This window comes from Zingiber officinale, chromosome 7A (genome assembly GCF_018446385.1).
Source record: "Zingiber officinale cultivar Zhangliang chromosome 7A, Zo_v1.1, whole genome shotgun sequence".
Taxonomy (NCBI): Eukaryota; Viridiplantae; Streptophyta; class Magnoliopsida; order Zingiberales; family Zingiberaceae; genus Zingiber; species Zingiber officinale.
The window spans coordinates 116,054,458-116,077,096 of record NC_055998.1 but is presented as its reverse complement, the minus strand read 5'-3'; the positions used below and the strand labels follow the sequence as shown (position 1 = coordinate 116,077,096).

At 44.6% G+C, this 22,639-nt stretch overlaps 1 protein-coding gene across 3 annotated transcripts; it reads right to left on the bottom strand.

Annotated features, from left to right (window-relative positions):
• Positions 1-11,669: 11,669 nt before the first annotated feature.
• On the bottom strand, positions 11,670-22,343 carry LOC122002135 (hydroxyproline O-arabinosyltransferase 1-like). 3 transcript variants are annotated; one of them, XM_042557202.1, is made up of 10 exons: positions 21,933-22,343; positions 19,090-19,157; positions 17,900-18,101; positions 17,733-17,830; positions 17,485-17,554; positions 17,338-17,409; positions 17,139-17,252; positions 12,964-14,162; positions 12,420-12,539; positions 11,670-11,725 (listed from the first exon to the last, which is right to left on the bottom strand). In XM_042557202.1, the coding sequence occupies exons 1-8, from the start codon at positions 22,317-22,319 to the stop codon at positions 14,100-14,102; spliced, it is 1,074 nt and encodes a 357-aa protein (XP_042413136.1). In that variant the 5' UTR covers positions 22,320-22,343; the 3' UTR covers positions 11,670-11,725; positions 12,420-12,539; positions 12,964-14,099. The 3 variants fall into 3 exon arrangements, with proteins under 3 accessions (XP_042413136.1, XP_042413138.1, XP_042413139.1); XM_042557204.1 differs by lacking the exons at positions 11,670-11,725; positions 12,420-12,539 and having other exon boundaries at positions 14,092-16,334; positions 19,059-19,157; positions 21,933-22,252; XM_042557205.1 differs by lacking the exons at positions 11,670-11,725; positions 12,420-12,539; positions 19,090-19,157 and having other exon boundaries at positions 14,092-16,334; positions 21,933-22,252.
• Between the last annotated feature and the right edge of the window lie 296 nt (positions 22,344-22,639).

Genomic DNA, 22,639 nt, shown 5'->3' with positions numbered 1-22,639 from the left:
TCAACAGAAGAACTTGATGCTCTAGTCGAGATGAGGGCCACCAAACTTATGGAGCAAAAACAAAAAGCATCAGCCGAACGGCCGGAGCAACAAGCAACATCTGCGTCTGGTGGCCGAGCGGAAGCACCTCAAGCCACCGTCGCATTCCCTCGGGCCTTATTTCGCACCCCTGAAGCCGCACCAGCTCGAAGAGATAGAGGCTCTTCTTCAGACGAAATGCCAAGGCGGGATGACAGAAAAGGGAAAGCTCCCCGGGCGGACTCATCTCCCGAGCGGATCAATCGCCAATTCTCGGAGGCTATTCTACGAGACCCTCTACCCAAGCACTACGTGCCTCCGACGATCGGCGAGTACAGTGGAACAACGGACCCGGATGATCATCTGGGTAAATTTGATAACACAGCTACACTCCATCAATATACAGAGGGAGTAAAGTGCCGCGTCTTCCTTACAACTCTCTCGGGATCGGCTCAACGGTGGTTTCGGAGGCTGCCGGACGGGTCCATCACTAGCTTCAAGGACATCCGAACGGCCTTCCTCCACCACTTCGCTAGCAGTCGGCGTTATCAGAAGACAAGTGTCAGCTTGTGTCAAGCAGAGTCGAGAGAATCGCTTGAGCCTACATCCAGTGATTCAACCAAGTGGCGATGGATATCCCAACGGCCACATCGGAGCGATGATGAATGCCTTCACGCAGGGCCTTGTGGATGGGGACTTCTTCCGTCGCTCATCCGAAAGCCGCCCGAGATTATGATCATATGCTACATCGGGCCAACGAATACATAAACGTGGAAGAAGCACAAGCCGCTCGGAAAAAGAAACTCCCACCGAGCGGGCACCTATTCATCGGGCGGAAACAGCACGCCGCTCAGTGACCACCTAGAGGACCGAGAGCTGAAGCAATCCGATCCCCACGCCAGGTCACACGTACAAGAAGTGGCTCGGCTCAAGCCAAAGAAGAGGTGGACCCTATGTTCTGCTCCTTCCACCGAATACGCACAACACGAAGGATTGTCAAGTCTTCCCTTCGTGGCCAATCCGGTTCCGAGCGACGGTCTCCTCCCATCGACAGGAGACAAAGGACCCATGAAGTGACCGGACCCGCACCGAAGGCGACATCAACAGACACCCGATCGACACCGATCTCCGAGACAGGAGAATCGCCGGGCGTCCAGAGAACGGTCACGGCCGTCCGCTCGGGAAGAGGAAAATAGGAGCAATACTTCACGGGCGAGATCAGCGTTATTCTTGGCGAGCCGGAGGAGACTCAATCGAGCCGAGAAAGGCGGGCGTCGGCTGCGGATCCACGCGGTTGTAGCCAAGAGCGGGCAAGTGGACCGGAAATCACTTTCGAGCCCGGAGACTTGGAAGGAGTAGAAGTGCCCCACGACGACGCTCTGCTCATTAAAGCGGTAATAGCAAATTACACTATTCACCGAATATTTGTTGACACAGGGAGCTCGGTCAACATCATATTCAAGAAGGCGTTCGATCAGCTGCAAATTGATCGAGTCGAGCTGCTGCCCATGACGACCCCGCTCTACGGGTTTACGGGCAACGAAGTGTAGCCGGTCGGACAAATACGGCTGGCTACCTCGCTGGGAGAGGATCCGCTCAGGAGGACCAGGACAATAAATTTCGTGGTGGTTGACTCTCCCTCGTCCTACAACGTCATTTTGGGACGACCGGCACTCGGCGAATTCCGAGCGGTCGTCTCAACCTTCCACCAGAAGATGAAGTTCCCCGTCGAAGACAAGGTGGGAGAAGTACGGGGAGACCAGTTAGCAGCTCGGCGATGCTACATCGAGATGGTCCGAGCAGAATCCAACTCCGCTCGGAAGGTGCCTCGAATCGAGGTAAATACTATCACTGAAAAGCCACCCACCTTAATTTACGAGGAAAAAGAAGAGGTGGAGATTCATCCGACCCGATCGGAGGCCACGACTTTTGTTGCCTCTGATCTGGAGGAGAAGCAGAAGGAGGAGCTGATCCAATGCCTCCGACGAAACCATGATGTATTCGTCTGGTCGACACATGAATTGCCTGGAATTTCGCCGAGCATAGCACAACATGAATTGCATGTCCGATCGGACGCTCGGCCAGTGAAGCAGAGAAAAAGGGATTTTAGTGCCGAGCAGAATGCCATCATCCGGACAGAAGTAGAGAAACTTCTGGAGGCCGGCCACATACGAGAAGTGCAGTTCCCGAGCTGGCTGGCTAACGTAGTATTAGTCTCCAAGCCGGGCGGCAAGTGGAGAGTCTGCATCGACTTTTGGGACTTAAACAAAGCATGCCCCAAGGACTTCTATCCTCTGCCTCGGATAGATCAGCTGGTGGACTCTACGGCCGGCTGCGAATTAATTTGTATGCTTGACGCCTACCAAGGCTATCATCAAGTGCCGCTCGCCAAGGAAGATCAAGAAAAAGTAAGCTTCGTAACGGCCGACGGCACATATTGCTACAATGTAATGCCGTTCGGATTGAAGAATGCCAGACCCACCTATCAACGCTTGATGAACAAGGTGTTCAAGGAGCAGATCGGGCGTAATCTGGAAGTCTATGTGGACGACATTCTTATCAAATCCGTCCGAGCGGCCGATCTGTTCAAGGATATGGAAGAAACCTTCCGAACGCTTCGCAAGTATGGAGTCAAGCTAAATCCCCAAAAGTGCCTCTTCGGAGCAAAAGGAGGGCGTTTCTTCGGGTATATAGTGACCGAGCGGGGAATCGAAGCCAATCCCAACAAAGTGAAAGCTCTGCAAGACATGCCGCCTCCAAGAAATACAAGGGAAGTGCAGCGGTTGACCGGTCGGATAACTGCTTTGTCCAGATTCATCTCCAAAATCGCCGACCGGAGCCTTCCATTCTTCAAGATCCTGCGCAGGGCTACGAAGTTTCAGTGGGATGAAGAATGTGACCGAGCATTTGAAGAATTGAAAACATATCTAAATTCTCTGCCTGTACTTGCCAAGCCGATCGGGGGTGAGTCACTTTATATGTATCTGTCGTCAACTGAACATGCTGTAGGCTCAACACTTGTGAGGGCGAGCAGCGAAGAGCAACCGGTGTATTTTCTAAGCCACATTTTAAAAGATGCTGAATCTCGTTACACCGGGCTCGAGAAGTTGGCCTTTGCTTTGGTTCTAGCTGCTCGGCGCCTTCGACCGTATTTCTTGGCTCACACCATCATTGTCCGGACGAACAGTCCACTCGGAAGAGTACTGTTGAATCCAGAAGCGTCCGGACGGCTCATCAAGTGGACGACATAATTGAGTGAATTTGACATCCAATATCAACCCCGCTCGGCGATCAAAGCCCAATCCTTGGCTGATTTTGTGACCGAAGTGCAAAGGCCAGAACCGGAAGCTATGTGGAGAATATATGTGGATGGGTCCTCCACTCGGCTCGGAAGTGGGATTGGAATATTGCTGCTCTCACCTCAAGAAGAGAAGATGCACCTATCCGTCCGGCTGGATTATAAAGCGACCAACAACGAAGCAGAGTATGAGACCCTCATAGCCGGATTGCAGGCGGCCCGACATGTGGGTGCCGGTCGGGTGACCCTCTATTCGGATTCACAGTTGGCCGCTCAACAACTTTCTGGCACCTTTGAAATCAACAGTGTTCGGCTTAAACTCTACGTTGAGGCCTTTGAAAAACTCAAAGCTACTTTCCGAGAGGTTCTTATACAGAAGATCCCCCGAACGGAGAACCAGGCAGCAGACGAGTTAGCCAAACTCGCGAGTTCAATAACACCAGTTGCCATTCAGCAACCAATTGAAAAAGTACTGCTGGTGGCGCACGTCGATCGGATGCAAGGCCTCACGTTTCCAAGCGACTGGAGGACACCTCTTATAGAATTTCTCCGTTCGGGCACCACACCCTCCGATGAATATGCAGCCCGGCTCCTCAGAAGAAGGGCCGGTCGGTTTACACTCATCGGAGATCAGCTTTACAAGAAAGCTTTCTCGCGCCCGTTGCTGAAATGTGTAAGCTCGGAGGACTCAGCTTACATCCTCTAGGAAGTACATCAAGGATCATGCGGAAGTCATCCGGGCGGGCGCTCATTGGTCAAGAAGATCCTCTTGGCCGGATACTTTTGGCCAACTTTACAAATAGATGCCGCTCGGACAGTATTTACCTGCCTTTCATGCCAGAAGTATCACAACTTCTCTCACCGACCGACCGAAGAAATGAAGGCTTCGAGCGTTTCATGCCCGTTCGACCAATGGGGAATGGATATTATCGGTCCATTTCCGATGGCGGCCGGGCAGAGGAAATTCTTACTAGTGGCGGTAGACTATTTCTCCAAGTGGGTGGAGGCCGAGCCACTAGCAAAGATCACTGAACAAATGGTTAAAAAATTCATCTGGCAACACATCATTTGTCGGTTCGGCATCCCTCGTCGACTAGTGTCCGACAACGGGCGGCAGTTCACAGGGAAGATGTTAGAGGATTGGTGCAAGAGCTACGGCATAGAGCAATATTTTACGTCCGTGGCATACCCCCAAAGCAACGGTCAAGCCGAAGTAGCCAACCGGAAAATTCTCCGTATTCTACGCACTCGGCTCGACCACGTGGGGGGGGGGGGGGGGGGGGGGGTGGCCGGGCGTTTTATGGGCCATCCGGACAACTCCTAAGGAAGCAACGGGCGTCACACCTTTTCATCTGGTGTACGGCGGCGAAGCAGTCATTCCAGTTGAAGTCGGCGTTGAGTCCGCCCGGATCCAGAGCTACGATGATGACAACACCGAACGGAGAAACATGGAGCTGGATTTGGTTGACGAAGAGCGTGCCAAGGCATCCGTTCGGCTGATGGCGTACTGTCAACGGATGAAGTAAAACTACAACCGGCGCGTCATTCCCCGATCGTTCCAGGTCGGCGACCTTGTTTGGAAGAAAGTCAAGCCGGTCGGCGACGTCGGCAAGCTTGAAGCTCCGTGGGCAGGTCCCTTCAAAATCATCGAAAAGCTCCGTTCAGGCGCGTATTATTTGGAGGATGAGGACGGTCGGCAGTTAGATAGGCCATGGAGCGCGAACCACCTCCAGCCTTACCGGGCGGGATGAAAGGTGTACCACTGTAAATCATCCTGTGTACTTTTTTCGACTAATACTGGAAATGCAGAAATGAAGAATCAAGAGAACGAATACCAGGCATTGGCGAGGAACGAAGGCCCCGCGCCGTTCAGCCGGAGGTAAATGGGTCGAGCCAAGCGCTCGAGGATCGAAGACCCAGTACCTTCCGGACGGAGATAAATTATCCGAGCCAAAATGCTCGAAGCAGACCCTGAGCCGTTCGGCCAGGAGTACGTTCTCCAAGCTGGGTAAAAGGGGCATATGGATTATCCGAGCCAAGCACCCGAATAGTGAAGGCCTCCCAGCCGATCAGATTCGCAAGCGAATGACCCGTGCTGTTCGGCCGGGCATAAATATTGTTCAAGCGCGGGATATGAAGGCCAAGGTCGCTCGACCTGGTAAGGAGTTAGCCTCGAAGGCCGTCTAGCCCAGACGTTAAACCGTAGAGCCGCGCCGACCGGCTATAAAAATCGACGAGCACCGTCGTTAAAGATCGAGAGCCGCGCCGATCGGCTATAAACATCCGCGCCGACGAGCACCATCGTTAAAGATCGAGAGCCGCACCGATCGGCTATAAACATCCGCGCCGACGAGCTCATGATCGTTCACAAGTACCAGATTGATTAATGCCGGTCGGCTGACGGTTTGCCAATACTTCGCGTGCACTGAATGCAAACAGTATGGTTAAGCGCTAAGTGATTTTGAGGAAACGAGTCAATTGATTAACCCGATCGGTCGTTTCGTAGGAAACCCGGGGAGCCCAACAGATTATACGAATAAGCAGCAACGCATTAAAAAAGGGCAATGAAAGGCAAACAAAAAATACAAGGAACATAAGGGGGCCGAATGGCACGTATAATAAAGTTTTTTGCATCCGCCGAGCGGATGAAATACAAAAAGCACTTGAAAGAACTCGCCTCACTCCGGGTCTTCAAAATTAAAAAAGACGTCCGGGATGTCATCAATCATGGCCGCCAGGTCGGAGGCGGGAATATGCATTCCCTCGGGAAGGTGGCCACCCTTCTTCAGGTACGCCATGGTTACCCTGACCGCTTCGGCGAAAGTAGAAGAGACATTGTCGCCGAATTTTGCGCCGAACCGCTCCGAATGGAGATATTCTTGGCGCGCTGCTGCTAAGCGACTCGGCTCTCCCTCCTTATACCTTTTAAGCACCGCCCGGGAGGCAATTAGGGAATCTTGGACTGCCCTCAAGTCCATCTCAGCTTTTGTGCGTTCGGCCGAACGGATCTCCCGCTCGGCATTCAGCTCGACCTCTAGCTTTTTAGATTGCTGATCTAGGGCCCGGACTTCAACTTTCATTTTATCCAGATCAGCAATCGCCCGCCTCTTCCGGCCACTGGCTCGCTTCACGTCCCCGTCCCGCTTCTTCACCAAGTCTTCGAGTCGGGCCACCTCTGCAGCCAGATCAGCAGCCTTCTTCTGTTCGGCCTCGAGGGTTTGTTTCTCCCGCTCGGCCGATGGACCCCCTGATACTTGGAGTTTTTCCAGGAGATCCTCCAGCTCGGCCAGCCGGTGGCTGGTGACAATTTGCTCAGCCCAACGCTGTAAGGAAATAATAAAATCAGGAATCAAACAATAGCATGGCACATGAAGAAAGATGAATTTACCTGTGTGGCCTGCTGCATGTTGTTATCGCCGAGCTGCTTGGGTGTCATGAGGGCCACCTGAATCTGGGCGTCCTCGAAGAGCTTGGCGAGCGGACCAGTCAGGGTTATTTCGTGAACGGGGCTCGAAGGCCGATCGGCGGACAGTAAATATTCCTCCGATGGGAATCGGAGGGTAGTCTTGATGGAAGGGTGGCCGGCCGGCGCTTCTTCAGTCGCGGCCGCCTGATGTGAGGACTCCCCTATGGTGGACGTCTCGCCCAACCGACGTAAGCGGCGACGAGTCCGGGAAGGAGAGCCGGAAGGCTGTGCGGTAGGCGAGGCCGCTGGAGTCCCGATCTGTGATGGCGTGCGAGCAGGCGAAGTTACGCCGATCGGCGCCTGTGGTGCTCCCTCTTGGGTCGGCGGAAGGCTGGAGTCTCTTCGACGTTTCCGCCGAACCTCCAATGGTGGATCTCCGACCTGGGGGACGCCCAGCTCGGCGGGGGCTGAGGAAACAGGATCCGCCTCAACCTCCGTTGAAGCGGATGGGGCAGCTTCTGTTTCAGGGGCGGACTGCGCCCCCCCCTTCTCCTGCATCCGCCGGGCGGCTGGGGATGAGACCCCGCTCGGCGAGCTCTCTCTTGGTGGCCGCTTCAATTTCCACGGCCTTCAACTTCAGATGAGCGGTAGCCTTGGAGCGCCACATGACTTCAGCTGCAGTAAAAGAAATTAAAATCAATTAGACAAAAAAGACTAAGAGAGTAAAGAATCCTTACTCATGCGGAAGGGGAGATTTGCCCGAACGGGAGACAATCCGAAAATATACAACACCCCCTTGAGAAGCAACTGGTCAATCTTGTATCGCTGACCAGACAACCAGTTCGCCGCATGAAGATATGCCGGGTTGCTTCTGAATTTGCCGAGATCCGGCTGGGTCGGCACGGCGGTTTGCCATTTGGTTCGAAATGTTGGCCGCTCGGGAAGTCGGATGTAGAAGAAAAATTCTTTCCAGTACTTGTTGGAGGTCGGCATATTGTCAAAAAATTTAAAGCCTATTCTACTTTGGAAAATAAAAGTCCCCAGCTCGGATTGTTTAGGGTAGAAAAAGAAGTGGAATATTTTGGGGTCAAGAGGGATACTGTGCAGCTTAAAGAGGACGACCACCCCGCTCAGCAGTCTGAAGGAATTCGGCACAAGTTGGCCGAGCGGGATGCGGAAATAATTACAAACCTCCAAAATGAATGGATGGGTAGGAAATCTAAGGCCGCCCTGGAATTGGTCTAAAAAGAAACAAACGGTGCCGATCGGCGGGTCATGGGGCCGGTCAGACGGGTCGGCTACAACTATTTCATAGTTATCGGGAATCCCATACGTCCGAACAAGGCGCCGAGCGCCTTCATCATCAAATCGGCTCTCCATAGTCAGGTACCAAGGGCCATGAACTCCAACAGCGGGTTCAGAGGAGCTTGCCATCTCGAAAAAGCAAAAAGACAGCGAGAAATTGAAGGAATGGGAACAAAGGAGGCAGAACAAGTTGGGAAGGCCTTGTAAGGGAAGGGAGAAGCTTACTGAGGGAAGGTAGACAGAAAGGATCACCAAAGAGCCGAAGACCACCAAGAGGCGAGAGCGCCGGAATGATGCAGCGGCGGGCACCTTCGACGGAGAATGCGCATGAAGCAGAGAATGCGTAAAGGCGAAGACGAGGGCTTTATACGAACGAGGCTGGTCAGCCTCGTCCGTCGGATGCAGGTCACGGAAGACGAAGTCATCATCTAGCCGTCCGTTTCAAAATGACCAGCGTCCCATCGTACGGATCATCATCGTCACGCGAGAAGAGCCACGTGGCGCTCTGTCGCCAGGCACAATTAATGCGCCCATACCGCGCATGCTTCGACTTAATGGAGAGGATTTGCGTGATTTTCGAGAAGATCTAGACAAGCAAACATCCATGTTGAGCGATAAGACAACCGAAATGAAGAGCCGAATGGCTGAATTTGACAGAAGGGCCGAACGGCCCCAGGGATATTATAAGCTACGTAAAGGCGGCGACCGCCCGCTCGGACACATATAGTCCAGTCAGTCGGACTCACTGCCTCCTTCGACTAGACTTGAAGGGAAGGCAAGTGATCCGGCGGTAAGAATTGGGGACCCATTTTCTGAAGGGTCTCAGCTTGAGGACCGATGAAGGGATGACTAAGCGGTTAGTGGCCACGTCGAGTAGCTGAGTAGGTCCGAGCGGAGCTAGAGATAACCCATCCAGGGGCTTGGGTTTCCGACGCCAAGGCAGGAGGATCGAAGGGCCGAGCGGGAGTCCGCTCGGCTGGAACCGAAGGGCCGAGCGGGTCGTCCGTTCGGCCAAGATAAGGGCGAGGGTACAAAGGGGGCCGAGCGGCCTATGTGCTCGGCTCGGGGTATGGGATATCAGCAGAAGCATGTCTGATGATTAGGCCGTACACAAGATTGCACGATGGAGGACCTTGCCGTCATATCATGGGAAGGTTGATACAGTATCAGTATGGCCTCATGGACATCTTCCTGACAGATCCATATCTGGGCATGGCCCTTCTGACAGACCCATACCTGGGCATGGTCAAAGGCAGGTGGTCGCTTTGATTGGCGCGCCCCGGCTTCTTCAGGAGGTCTATATAAGACCTCCATTTCTTCACCGGAGGTATGAAAAATCTTCATCTTGAGGCCACATTCTTGTTATTTCTCGCCTGACTTGAGCGTCGGAGGGCCGTCGCCGGGACACCCCTCCCGGCTCGGTTTTGCTGCAGGTTCGCCGGAGCACTCGAGGATCTAGCAGGAAGCGCCGCATCCCAGCGTTCGTTGACTCTTGGTTCGAACAGGATCAGCATCCTTCAAAATGACACTGGTCCATTATCATCAAACTGTTACTGTTTAATCTTCCTGATTGCATCCTACAAAATGGTTCGTGTATAATTAACTGTTCTAATTGTCTTATCAACGAGGTCAGAGTTTGCAGTTGGTTATTCAACTGTGCAAAAAAAAAAAAAATCTAAAACTGCTGATACCTTTTTTCCTTTCTTTGCATCATGTCATGTATAATGTATTTGAATATGCCATTTCATTCTATCAAAAGCTCAAAATGAATAATGTGCATGCGTTCCTCCTTTCAGAAGCACTATCAATCTCCAAAGCTCGAGTGGTGATAAGCAACCTCCCACAGATGATGAGTCACTGTATTTCTGAATTTGTATGTTAAACTTGTTCATCAGTACTGATCTCCAGTGTGTTTTGAGATGTCTCTTCCTGAAAGCCTGTGAAACGCTCAACTATTCATCGACTCTTGTGACGATCAACTTAAAGGTCATCAAGAGATGAAGAAATGATCAGGAGACGTGGTCAAATTCGGGAGATAAAACGAAGCTATCCATGTCTGGCCATGTTAGATAGTAGAATCACATGCTTATTGAATGACAATTTAGACGTATAGAATGAACAAGGTTCACTATGATGTATACTGTGGAAGTATAGATTCAGGGATTAGGTAAGTTGGTTTTCCTTCGATGAGCAATCCAATGGATGGAGCAAGAGTAGTGTTTGATAATTCAAATTTCTATATAAAGTATAATTCTTTTCTTTTTTTTAATAATCCGTGTTTAGGCCTTAACGAATCTTGAAGGAGGATGACCTTCTCCTAACAAATATAATTCTTTTCTAAACTCAATTAAGGTGGTGTGATTTATTATTATCTTTACAAAGCACACTCAATGAAACATGATTAATTTATCTGAATCTCATGATTAATTACGATTCACAATCCCAGAGCACCTAGCGCCGTCTTCCCCTGTCCAGTCTCAAAGTAGAAGATGAGCATGACTCTCTTGGCGTGCTTAATCTCCGCCGGCTTGAGCTGCTCCGGATTCTCCATGTCAAGCACATAGACCTACCCTTGACGATGTCTGTGAGCCTGAGGGGGTTGAAGAACTTGCAGCTGGGATATCCCTACTTGCTGGTGGAGTTAGCGAAGTTCTCATTTAGCCAGAGCTCTCTGCCTAGATCACTGATCAGATTGAGGATGGGTTGAGTTCGGGTGGTGATGTATTGCCCTCTACCGAGACCAGAAGGCTACTGAAGGGGGCTGCTGGTCTTCTCGGATGTGGCCAACAAGGTAGGAGAGGCCATGGATGGATGAGATCATAGAGATGACGACTTTACATTAGTGGCAGCAAAGTATGTTATTGTTGTGTGTGTGATTGTATTCATCATTTGAATTTATTCGACAGTGATGTAAGTTGGTGTATCTGTGCATACACCGACCTGGCCACGGTGCCCCGACTGCGAGTCCGGATCAAAGAAGTCACATTCATCAATGTTAGATAGACACATTCATCCCTGTTTCTCTTAAGTATATTTATAAAGCCCAACTATTCTAAGCATGGGCATGAAGCTCTTATTTGTTTAAATAACTCAAAGCAGCATTAATTCTAACTTGTGACAAAGTTCCCTCTAGCACCTGAACCACCACAATATCAAGGTGCTACATAACCAAAGTCGAGGAACCCAACCGAAATCGCCACCTTCTTCCATCACTTCTTCCTCTTCTTCGGAGGTTGAATTGCTTCCTCATCCTCATCATCCTCTTCATCTTCCTCTTCGTCCTCATAGTCCTGCTCCTCACTATCCTCTATCCTCTCTTCCTTGTCAACATGACCATTCCCATGCTCCTCGTCTTCTTCATCATCGTCACCATCATCATCTTCGTCATCATCTTCTTCTTCATTCTCAGGATTATCTCCTTCTCCATCCTCGTCGTCGTCGCCCTCCCCGTTCTCACCTCCAGCCCCATTGCCAGAATCTTTCTGATTATTATTATTATTGTTGTTGTTGCGGTTCTCATATCCCTCTCCATCTTCATCCTCTTCGCCCCCTGCAGCACCACCATCCTCGTACACATTTTCCTCATCCTCACTGCCACTGCCACCTTCATCGCCGGCATCGGCAGGCTCATTTTGTTCATTCTTTCCTTTATATTTCTCCGTAAACACTTGCACGTAAACCATGCCACAGACTGAATCCTGACATATCAATCATAAATTTACATGAGAAACAAAGGCACTCAACATATATTCTTCTTGTTTTTGCTAATCTTGATGAATATTTTGCAAAACACAGCAAAAGAAATCTAAATTTCAATCCTTCAAAAGTTGTATCAAATTTTGCATTTCACCTACCGTATTAAAAGAAATATCATTTTTTCTCGAAAAGATATAGAATAAGAAAAACGTGTTTAATTAATTTATTGTTAATGATTACCTAATTACTAGATATAAACAGGTAGAACAGCGAAATGATTCGTTCGTTAAAAATAGACCGGACACGTAAGCACGTGCCGAGATAGTAGTCATATCTCGACGTTGAACGTGTTACGCTTCGGCTCGAAGAAATTTGGACAGGTGGCAGCGAAGCAATGGAGACAGCGTGCAAGTATACAAGGGAATGTTCCGCGGTATATGCTGAGCATTTCTTAAATCCTTCTTCCCAAAAAAAAAAAAAAAAAAAAAGTAAACTGACGATTTTGCCCAATCGGAGTGGGGACCGCCACGAAACGCTAGATTTAATTCGACCTCGGTTCCGCACCGGCGCAAGATAGCGCTCGCCCGGTAAAAGCCGAGGTTTTCAACGTGAGGTGGAAAGATGACGAGAGGCGACAGCGACTCGAGGAGGATTAACGAGCAAGAAATGGAACAGAAGATGGGGGCCGGAGCTTACCAGGAAGGAGAGGCCAGCGGCGGCGAGGGCCTCGGCGTAGCACGGTAGCAAGGTCGGAGAAGGGAGGGGAGGCATCGTCGGTAGCAGAACTTCCATAGTTTCGACGGCCGCGATTTCAGCCTGCGAGCGATGAGATGGAAAGAAAGCCGTCGGATCTTATAATAAACCGTTAGAAAACATTTTTTTTTACACAAAAAAAATAGTTCTTGCGGTCCTGTTTTTTTTTTTTTCTTAAAAAAAATTGACGCTTGCAGAGTTTTTATCCGATAAAAATAAATAGTTTATATCAATATAAACTTCGAACTCGGAAAAAAATCTATTTATTTATTTTTCAAACAAAAAAAGATGATCAAACTTCGGCTGAAAAAACTTGGGGAAAAGAACGGAAAATTCAGCTGAAAAAAAAAAAAAATCAAACTAGCGAGATGCCCATAAAAATCCGATGAAGAAATCAATAGCGCGAAAACAGCGTTTTGGACTGAAAAGGGAGAAATCCCCGTGAGAAATCGGTGCTCAAAATTCAAAGATTCGCCGAGAAGAGTACCCGAAACGCAGATCGAAGCGGCCGAGAGGGAGGATCAGGCGAGCTACGACGAAACTATCGAGGCGGCGCCGCTCATTGCCGGAGGGTCGGGTAGGAAGGCGAGGCCGAGAGGGCGGTAGCAACGTCGACGGCCGGAGTAGGCGACGGTGCTAGACGCTGTGGCGACTGCTCCCGGGTAGAAATAGGATGGAGGAGGATCAAGTGGCCATTTTCTTAATCTTCGGTTCGTTGAACCTAATGATCGAGCCGGGTTAATTAGCCAGCGGTTGGGAGTGGGGGAGGAATTGGATTCGCCATACTTGAAAACTCGGGTTAAGTTAACCACCTATGGTTAGTTGATGCGGTTAGGTGAAGGCAAGGATTTGGTATGGACTTTTTTGAAATATCCTAATCCAAAAAAAAATATTATTATCGTACAATTGCCTGTGGCATGGTCGTCCTTTCCTACTGACTGATAATGAGAAAATTTATAGCCTTACAAATTAGAATTATAAAATAGTTGAGTCACCTACTTTATCTTTGGATATTTAAAAAAAATTAGATATACATATACATGTGAATTAGTGATAAATATTTTTAAGAATTTATTTTTGTTGAAATAGAAGAGGGGCATCTCTTTTGGATTTTCTGATGACATGGACCCTTTATAAAAGTTTCAGACTCGACTATTGCTATATAATTATTTTAATATATATATATATATATATTAAATTTAACAAAATAAGTAAATAAGCATTCCAACAAATAAATATTTTCTCAGCCATTTACTGAACAATAACTAACTAATCACAAACCTTCTGTATAAGAAATTGACAATGTGTCCATAAAATTCCAACAAAATAGCATAGAAGAAACTTTAAATGTTTTCTACCCTACAATATGATGTTGCTTTACTTGTTTTTTTGATTATTTACTTTCATGTAATAAACACTGACGCACAAAAATTAATCTCCAAATGCACAAATAAGCTAACCGTTCAACAAAGCAAAAAATGATTTACGGAGTTCTTACGCCATTATACTTGTGTGCTCATGTGTTGTAGATTATCTATAAACAGCTTTTGCAGCAACATTCATGAAGTTCTTGCTTTGGTCCAACAAGAAATTTGATTCTTCGTCTTGACTGCTATTAACATTTCACAAGGTATCCCAATTCGGAATGTTTGCGGTTGCCTCATTTAGCATCTTGACAAGAGTCACCTAAGCAAAACTAGGAGAACCGACCTATGTATGTCACAACTCAGGAACTAATTATAAATTTGTTTATCATAAATTCATAATCCAAAACACCAAGAGATTCCCTAAAAAGCTTTGGCATTTAGCATGACTGCAAGTGGTTGTCGCACTAACAGGCAAAAATGAAGTGCCACCAGCATTTCAAGAATCCTATGAAAGTATTGAAAGCGTATAAAAGAAGAAAAAAAACCTCTATTTCTATTTGTCTGCGGCTCAGAAAGTGAAATCAACTTAAGTAACCCACAACTTAATCAAACCAACTTATCCTCAAGACCTCGTCTTGCTACACTTGAGACAGAATCCATGTCTATAATTAGAAGTTGCAATCGGGTGGTTTTTTCAGGTAACTAAGATTACCTAACCTATTTAATCAGTTTGGATCCTGTTAGATACAATTTATCTTAAGGAAAATAAATATCTATCTCACTCATATAGAATTCTTACAATACATTTGTCCTAATGAAGTGGGCAATCCTCCTAATACGGAAACAAATAGCAATTTCTTAAAGATACTCCTTATTAGTCCTAAGTATTATATATAGATATAAATAGGTGGTAGTTATCAATGGAAGTTACAACCAACTTCCTTATTTTATGCATTGCAATATAAGCGTTATGTTCTCTTGGTTCTTCAAGAATATGTATAAATGATGTTCTTTCTACGTGGCGCCATGGGCTGATGATGTGGCATGGACATGTACATATACGGAATGAGTTTGGGTGAAATGGTAAATCCATGCAAGACGAGTTCAAGATTGCATGCTCAGGTCCTTTATAGCCCAAAGTGATATCAAAGAGTGTTCGAGCTAGACAAATATTTGTTGCCTAATGCAGTCAAAGATAAGGCCAAATAATTGGAGTCTCTCCCCTTTATAGGCCCTGGAAGTAAATGCACATCCAACAGTCCAGTCGAGTACCATACAACATGTTAGTTAACCACTAATGATTCAATGAAATTGTTCCATTAGGCATCCACACTCATAGAACCTCTCCATGAGCTCCTTCATTGCCACATCCACGTCACGTCAAAAGTAAAAAACCTCACACATCTCTCCACTATCAAAAAACTTCTCAACAACTCCTTCATGGGTTCCACAATTTTCATTATATATATTGCTCATCGATGGAGCACCCTAAATGTCCAGTCGACATCCTTTTTCGTGGTCTCTTGTCGGTTCTTAAACATTTTTCTCTTGGGATCTTGGGGGCATGGAAAGCTCTTGACGAAAGTAGTCCATTCTGGATAGATCTCATTAGTTAGATAGTATTCTTTTATATATTGGGTATTGTTAACCGTAAAATTAACCTTGGATGTATTTCCTTGTAAGACGTTGTTGAGTAAAGGTGAATCATTAAGTACGTTGATATCATTAAGTGACCTTGCAATCCCAAAAAACGACGTGCCATATCCATGAGTAGATGCGACTGCTTCAAGTACAATTGTTGGGACGCCATAATCTCCCTTAGGAAACTTGCCTTTCCAAACGAATGGGCAATTTTTCTATCGTCAATGCATACAATCAAGACTACTCAACATGTCAGGGAAGCCGTGTCTTTGCTCATGCATTTCAAGCAAGTGTTGGATATCAGAAGCATTAGGTCTTCTCAAATATTGAGCCTCGAGCACTTCAATTACATATCGACAGAAGTCAAATAAGTATTAGATGATAGTTGTTTCAGCAATTCATAGATACTCATCATAATGATCAGCAGACTCCATACGTCAATTGACGAATAGCCACCATGCATTTCTGAAGTGACGATAAACCTTTTTTTCCCTTAGCATTGACCTTCCATTGAAAATATTCTGAATGATTTTTTAAGGCATTGACTATATGAAGGTATAACCCTCTTTGCATTCGACATTAGAATATATCATCAGGATATATGGGCTCATAAGAGAAGTAATCATTGAAAAGACGAGCATGCCCGACTTCACAATTCCGATTCAAATACATTCTCCTCTGTGTTCTACTAGAACTGAGCTCTTTGACATACCATTTGTTGCTGCTCATATAGCCGAAGTATTCTTTGCTCATCTATATCTTCTGCATCTTCCATCAATTCATTTCTCAAAAATTCACGGAGTATAAATTGATCTGGATTTTCAGCCATTTGAAATAAATCAAGATATTTCTGTGGTTGAAAGAAGTAGAGAATTAAGAAAATGATAAGAAGAATGAAATGTTGAGAATATATTTATATATAATTTTTTAAATAAAAAAATAAAAATTAACCGATCAACGGCTAAAAATTAACGTTCCTTAACTTTTTCTATATATCTTATTATTTTTATTTTTTAAAATAGAAAAAAAAATATTTATTAGAAAAAAGAACGAAGAAGTGGCTTCGTGAACCATGTTCCTCAAAATTAATGGAGCTCCCTCCCACTATGGGAGGGATCTCCTTCGGTGCATTCACATCACAGTGGGAGCTCCGAAGGATGCTCTTAGCTCTTTCTCACCTAAAGACACATCACTGGATTGATTTTGCTATGATTCCTTGGATTTATCCTGTTTAACTCATGCCTCTCTCTACCTCATACACGTGTCTTCCATTTGACAGCCAGTTGTACCAGCTGGTATTTTGCCCACATGAATAATAGATTATGCTTTGTTCCAACTTTGATCGATGTCAGATCATGTTATCTAGTGTCAACTGTCCACTCTTGATCCACCTAGAGTTAGTTCATCTTCTGATTTCCACTGTGATATTAGACCCTAGTGCGGAACAGACAGGGATAGTAGTCTTGTATTATTATAGAGTAATGCAAGTATAAAACTCCTGGACAAACAACTTGAATACTTTACTAGCACAAATATCGAATAAGACTCTTCAAAATTAAACAAATTGATCTAAGCTATTAACTGATCTAACAAAACAACAAAATCTGTCAGCTGAAGTTTAATCAGTAGAGATTGAAGTAGTAGAAATCCGTACCACACTCCGTGCAACTCCAGCAGGTGGTAAAGGAAGGTTCTTGGGTGGAGACTTATTGGTGTATAATCTTTTATCAAATCTCCATTCTCCAATTTTTCCATAAGTTAATTCTCCCTGAGAAATGTGATCAAAATTAGAAAAAAGAAGAAGAAGAAGATAATTTTTCCAGCAAGTGTCAACAGTGGAGTGTGAAATATACCTTCATATTATAGTCACATCCATACGTATAATGGATAATGTATTTATCACCAACTTCTAAGTCCCAAGGAGGCTAAGTGATTGAAAAAAGTATTTAGCAAATCCACAAAATCAAAGTGGCATATTGTGCATAATAAAGTTGCCATACCTGAATCATGAGATCCTTATGTAAGCTGTTTCCAACTCCATGAAGAGCAGATGCCACAGCATAGGCATACCTTGGAAACGACAAATGAATTACTACTTAACCAAGACACAATACAGAATCACTAGAAACTTACAAATACATATTCAACATTCTTATTCAAATATCACACAATTACTGAAAAAGAAATTTAATATGACTTTTGCTTGATGACTCTGGGAGTCATGACAATTTAGACATCAAGAAATTACATTTCAAGCACCCAACCAAATGCTTTATCTGCCTCAGGATTTTTCTTCATCTCCAAAGAGATGTTCATCCATGTTGGAGCAATCTTCCTGAGAGATGCCTAAAGCCAAACACAGAATGTTCATTAAAAATGTGAATGGGGCAAAAAATAAGAGAGAATGGAAAATACCTTGTCAACTATGACAGGAGAATTTCCTATAGGATCAATATTTGTGATTGGACCCTTATCCTCTGGGTAGAAATTACGCAGAACAGGTTCATACTTTTTGGGTTCAATGTAGAAGAAAGGGAATGCGGCAGCAGAACCAAATTTAGCAAGATTTGGTATGGGTTTAACAATGATGTGGTCCGGCTCTGCCATGAAGATATACCTGCACAAAAAGGAGAAAGCAACATGGGAAATAACCGAATCACGCCATTTATTTTCAATTTTTACTGTATCACACCCCATTTCCAAGATTTATTAAATAACACCCCATGTCAGTTTTTTTCTCAATCTAACCTCTGGAATCAATTTATCGACTCATTTTGGATCAGAATATTGTGTGAGTTCATTTCCACCTAAAATATGGATTTTGGGATCTAATTCATCCTAAAATGTCCTAGATAACTCATTTTGAGTTAACAAACTAATTTCATAGACAATATGATGAGTGCAGAAATGGCAGAATGTTGAGCGAGCAAAATTTCATAGTAACTTGTTGACTCATTTTGGGTTAAAATCCTGTGTGGAGTTATAAATAATCCAAAATGTGGGGCACATATCCCATCCTAAAATGTCTTAAAAATCCAAAATGAGTCAGAACTGATTTTAGAGTTAACAGATTTTTGTGCGCCAAAATAGATGAAATAAAATTATCATTTTGACTCATTTTGGGTTACAATCTTGTGTGAGTTCATTTTCACTGGAAATGTGAGATTTAGGTCTTTCCTTCCTAAAATGTCCTATCCAACCTAAAAAGAATTAGAAAGATAATTTTATAATCATTTGTGAGGAGCAAAAATGCACAAAATGTTGAACATACTGATTTCATTTAGATTGAGATCTTCGTGTGAGTTCGCTTACACCTGAATGTGAGTTTTCAGGCTTTTCAATTCCAAAACATCCTAAAAAAGACAAACTGAATCAACAAAATGATTCAGAATCAGCTTGTTGTGCACATAAATAGATTGGGAACAAAACTTAAATAGGTCATGATTCACCAAACTTTGAAAATCGGGGTGTGTTCCAAATAAAAACTCAAAACAAAAGGCAAGATCCAATTAATTGCCCAGGAAACATTTTTAAGAATAACAAAGTCATATAAATAATTATCAACAAATAATACATCAAGCTCTTTCTGATTCTGTTTTTCTTACTCTTCCTGGATAGTAGCTTTCTGAAGCCACTGAACAAATGCCCAAGGCCTATTGAGAACGATATACCCCTGTGATAAAAATAGAACCTCGTCACACTAATTAAAAGACTAAGTATAAATGGAACTCAATTTTCAAAGTTAAGCATTTCACAAAGCGTTTGAATTCCAAAAGAGGTGTCTCTAAAAAGGCTCAATGCAGGGGTTTGAGAGGGTCAATGTCATTATTTTTACCCTTGAAAGCAAAGCATCCATTTCACCAATAGAATCTTTGAGGGCTAGATTGTTAGGTTCCTAAGGATGGTTGTCATGGAGCTAAGGCTTGCTCTTCTTTTTCTATTGTCTCTCTCTTTTAAGTTAGAAGCAAACACGATCAGTGTCAATTTCAACCTCACCAAGGGAGTAAGTAAAATTACTCCATAAAATAATTCAAAATTTTCATTGCATTAATAACTATGTAACTTAACATAATTTGTCATGCCTTAAGTTATTCAAGGTATATCATGATATCATAAAGTGTTCAATCCAAAGTGTTTTTTACATCGAAAAAAAAATAGATTCGTGCTTATCTAGAACAAATTTACTTCAAAGCAGTAATTCTTCTGGTACAAGTATTGTTTGCTACAAGATTATAGTTGTTGGTGCAAGGTGCACCAGAATAGAACCTGAGTTTTGATGTTGTCAAAGGTTCAAGTTAAGTCTTGTTGGATATGATGAATTGACTAAGTGTGCAGGTTGTTTACTCAACCGAGAAAGCCCTAGCTGCGGCTAGGCAAGGAAGTCTTAGCAGATTGTGGAAGCCAGGCATGGGAAGTCCAGGTGGGTCGAGGACCTGACACCGGACAGTTGGACTCGATAGGTCTGGAGGACCTGATATCGAGGGAAAGTCCTAGTGAGCCGATCCGATGCTAAGACGAAGTCCAGATAGATCTAGAGAACTCGATATTTGGCAGGTAGGTTGAGTTAAGCAACTGGAGTGGAGCGATGGGGAGGTCGTGTCCCGGGAAGGGACAAACTCTAGGCCGCTGATCCAACTGAAAAAACCGGGTGGTCTCCAAGTTGAGATCAAGGCAAGTCTTACTGTCTTTTCTTACTCATGCATCATTATACTACTGCGCTAAATTTGTGGTACGAGGATATTTTTTATATTGTGGAACTAACTATGTTTTGTAGAAATCAATGGGATTGGTTTCAGTCAACCGAACCAAGCTGATGTGGCAGAGTTCAGATCGCGTAGAGCAAACTTGGAAGTTAGACTAATCAACCGAACCCAGGGATTGGTCAACCGAACCCAGGGATTGGTCGACCGAACCTATTTTGGTATACACATTGGCAGATTCAAATCTCAGCGAAGAAGGAAATCAGATTGATCGATCGACCGATTAAGGTGATACGAACATTAAATGCAATTAATGGAGCGAAATTCGGATCTCGACGAAGAAGGAAGGACGCATGTTCAGTCGACCGAATGCAACTTATAAAAGAACGTCTCGAGATCTGTGCCACAATCAACTTTTTTTGAGTAACATTCTCATTCTCTTTATTTGTGCTACTGATACTACTATGCTTCATTTACGTGTGCAAGCTGCTACAACTCTTCTCGACGATTTACACTTCAACTTTTCATCTTTGTCGGTATACTTTAAAGCTTGCATTACTTTGTTAAGATATTAGCTTGTTACTATCCTATACATCATTTATACGAGTTACTTCTTCAAGGTTTTTTCACATTCAGCACATGCTCAGCAACTAATCTGCAACAAGATACAAAAGGAAATCACGTCTAAAACCATTATTGTTAGCAATAGCATGTAATTTTAGTCATTTGCCTCTTGTTTCTTTTAATTTAAAAGGCATGCGTTGTGTAATGACATGAATATAATGTTGTAGACAAGGGAATGAGAATATAGAAAAGAGATTGTGTGACAAATCCATAGTGTTTATTTGAATAGAAGCTCATTGAAACGATAACCAATGGCCAAAAAAATACCTATAACAGCAAAATAAAGAAGCTTGATCATGATCAATTAATAAAATTGACAGTTTCAGCAAATAAAGACATTTTTATGTCACAAGACCTGAGTATTGTTGTTAGTAGGATTGTTAGATTCAGATGTGCTTTCTGACATCTTCAAAGAGAACATCATCATTCATCAACCTAGATCAATTGATTTACCAATGCAACAAGAGATGCTAATAATGTTACAAGAGGAACATGCATTTTTGCACTTTACACGGCATGAATTCTCTACCACTTTGGTCCACCAAACTCCAATTTTCATTCTACAAAACCTTCAAGTGAAGCTAAGAATTCTCACTAAAGATACCATTGGCCAAGTTTCATACCCCTAATTCAGCCAAGCAAAGTTGAAAATATACGCCCTATTAAAGCTCGCTCCCCAACTATCTGAAGTTGATAATCTTTGTAGCATAAAATTGACACTGGCCAAGTTTCCTACCCCTAACTCAGTCCAACAAAGTTGAAGATATATAACCCTAATAAAGCTTGCGCCCAAAGTATCTGAAGTTGATAACTGATTTTGTAACATTTCCAGTTCCAACTCATAGAATGGTATCATGTAGCAGCCATCATTTTTAAACCGTTGGTACTATATCTCAAAGGAAAAAAAAAAAATCAGATTTTTAGGACAAATACCTGGTGGAGCGATCATACTTGTTCGCAGCAATCAGTCTAAACACTAGAGATAAAAGAGGCAATAAATGCAACCTGGGGAATTCGCTACTTCAAGTTTGTAAATAAATTCTCATTCGTCGCTCAAAGGACTCAATGCTGATCCCCAAAAAGGAAAATCTTAACGAGATTAAAGAGGTGTGTAGCTGAATCACCTGATCCATTCCATTAGGGAGGGGATCTGCGACGAAGGTGGGGATCTCGTCCACGAGATTATCAGCCCGGCCGGAGTGCAAGATCCTGGTGAATCCGCCCATCTCCGTGTCGGGTCGGGCTTCTCGGGCCTTCTTGAACCAGTAGTACATGACCCGGCACTGCCAGGCATTGTAGGCAGAGTCGGACGCGGTCACCGCGGTGTGGAACAGCTGCCGGCGATTCTCAACCCGATCGGATGACGAGGAGCGGGAGAAAGGACCGCCGCGGCGGCCGGGGAAGCCGGGGGCGAGGAGGGTGGCGGTGGAGGAGATGATGGCGTTGTAGGTGATGAGAGCGATGGCGAGGGAGATAAGGAGGTAGTAGAGAAGTCGACCGCCACAAACCATCTCTGTAAACTGTAAACTACAATGCGGAGTAGTAGTGGAGATTTTAATTATCAACAATTTTACTTGATGAAATAATATGTGATAACAAAAAAAAGAAGGTGATTTTAGTTAAATTTTTTTTATCAATTAAATGCATATATTTATAAAATCCTTCATTTATCTATTTATATTTAACTGAGGGGCCAGCAATATTGAACTGGAGGAACGTTATGACTTTTTGTTCCAATAATTATATTTTGTATGTTTACTTTGAGGAAGAGGATGATAATCAATGAACTTCCAACCAAATGCACCAATAAAGAGACAATAGTTGGTTCTTT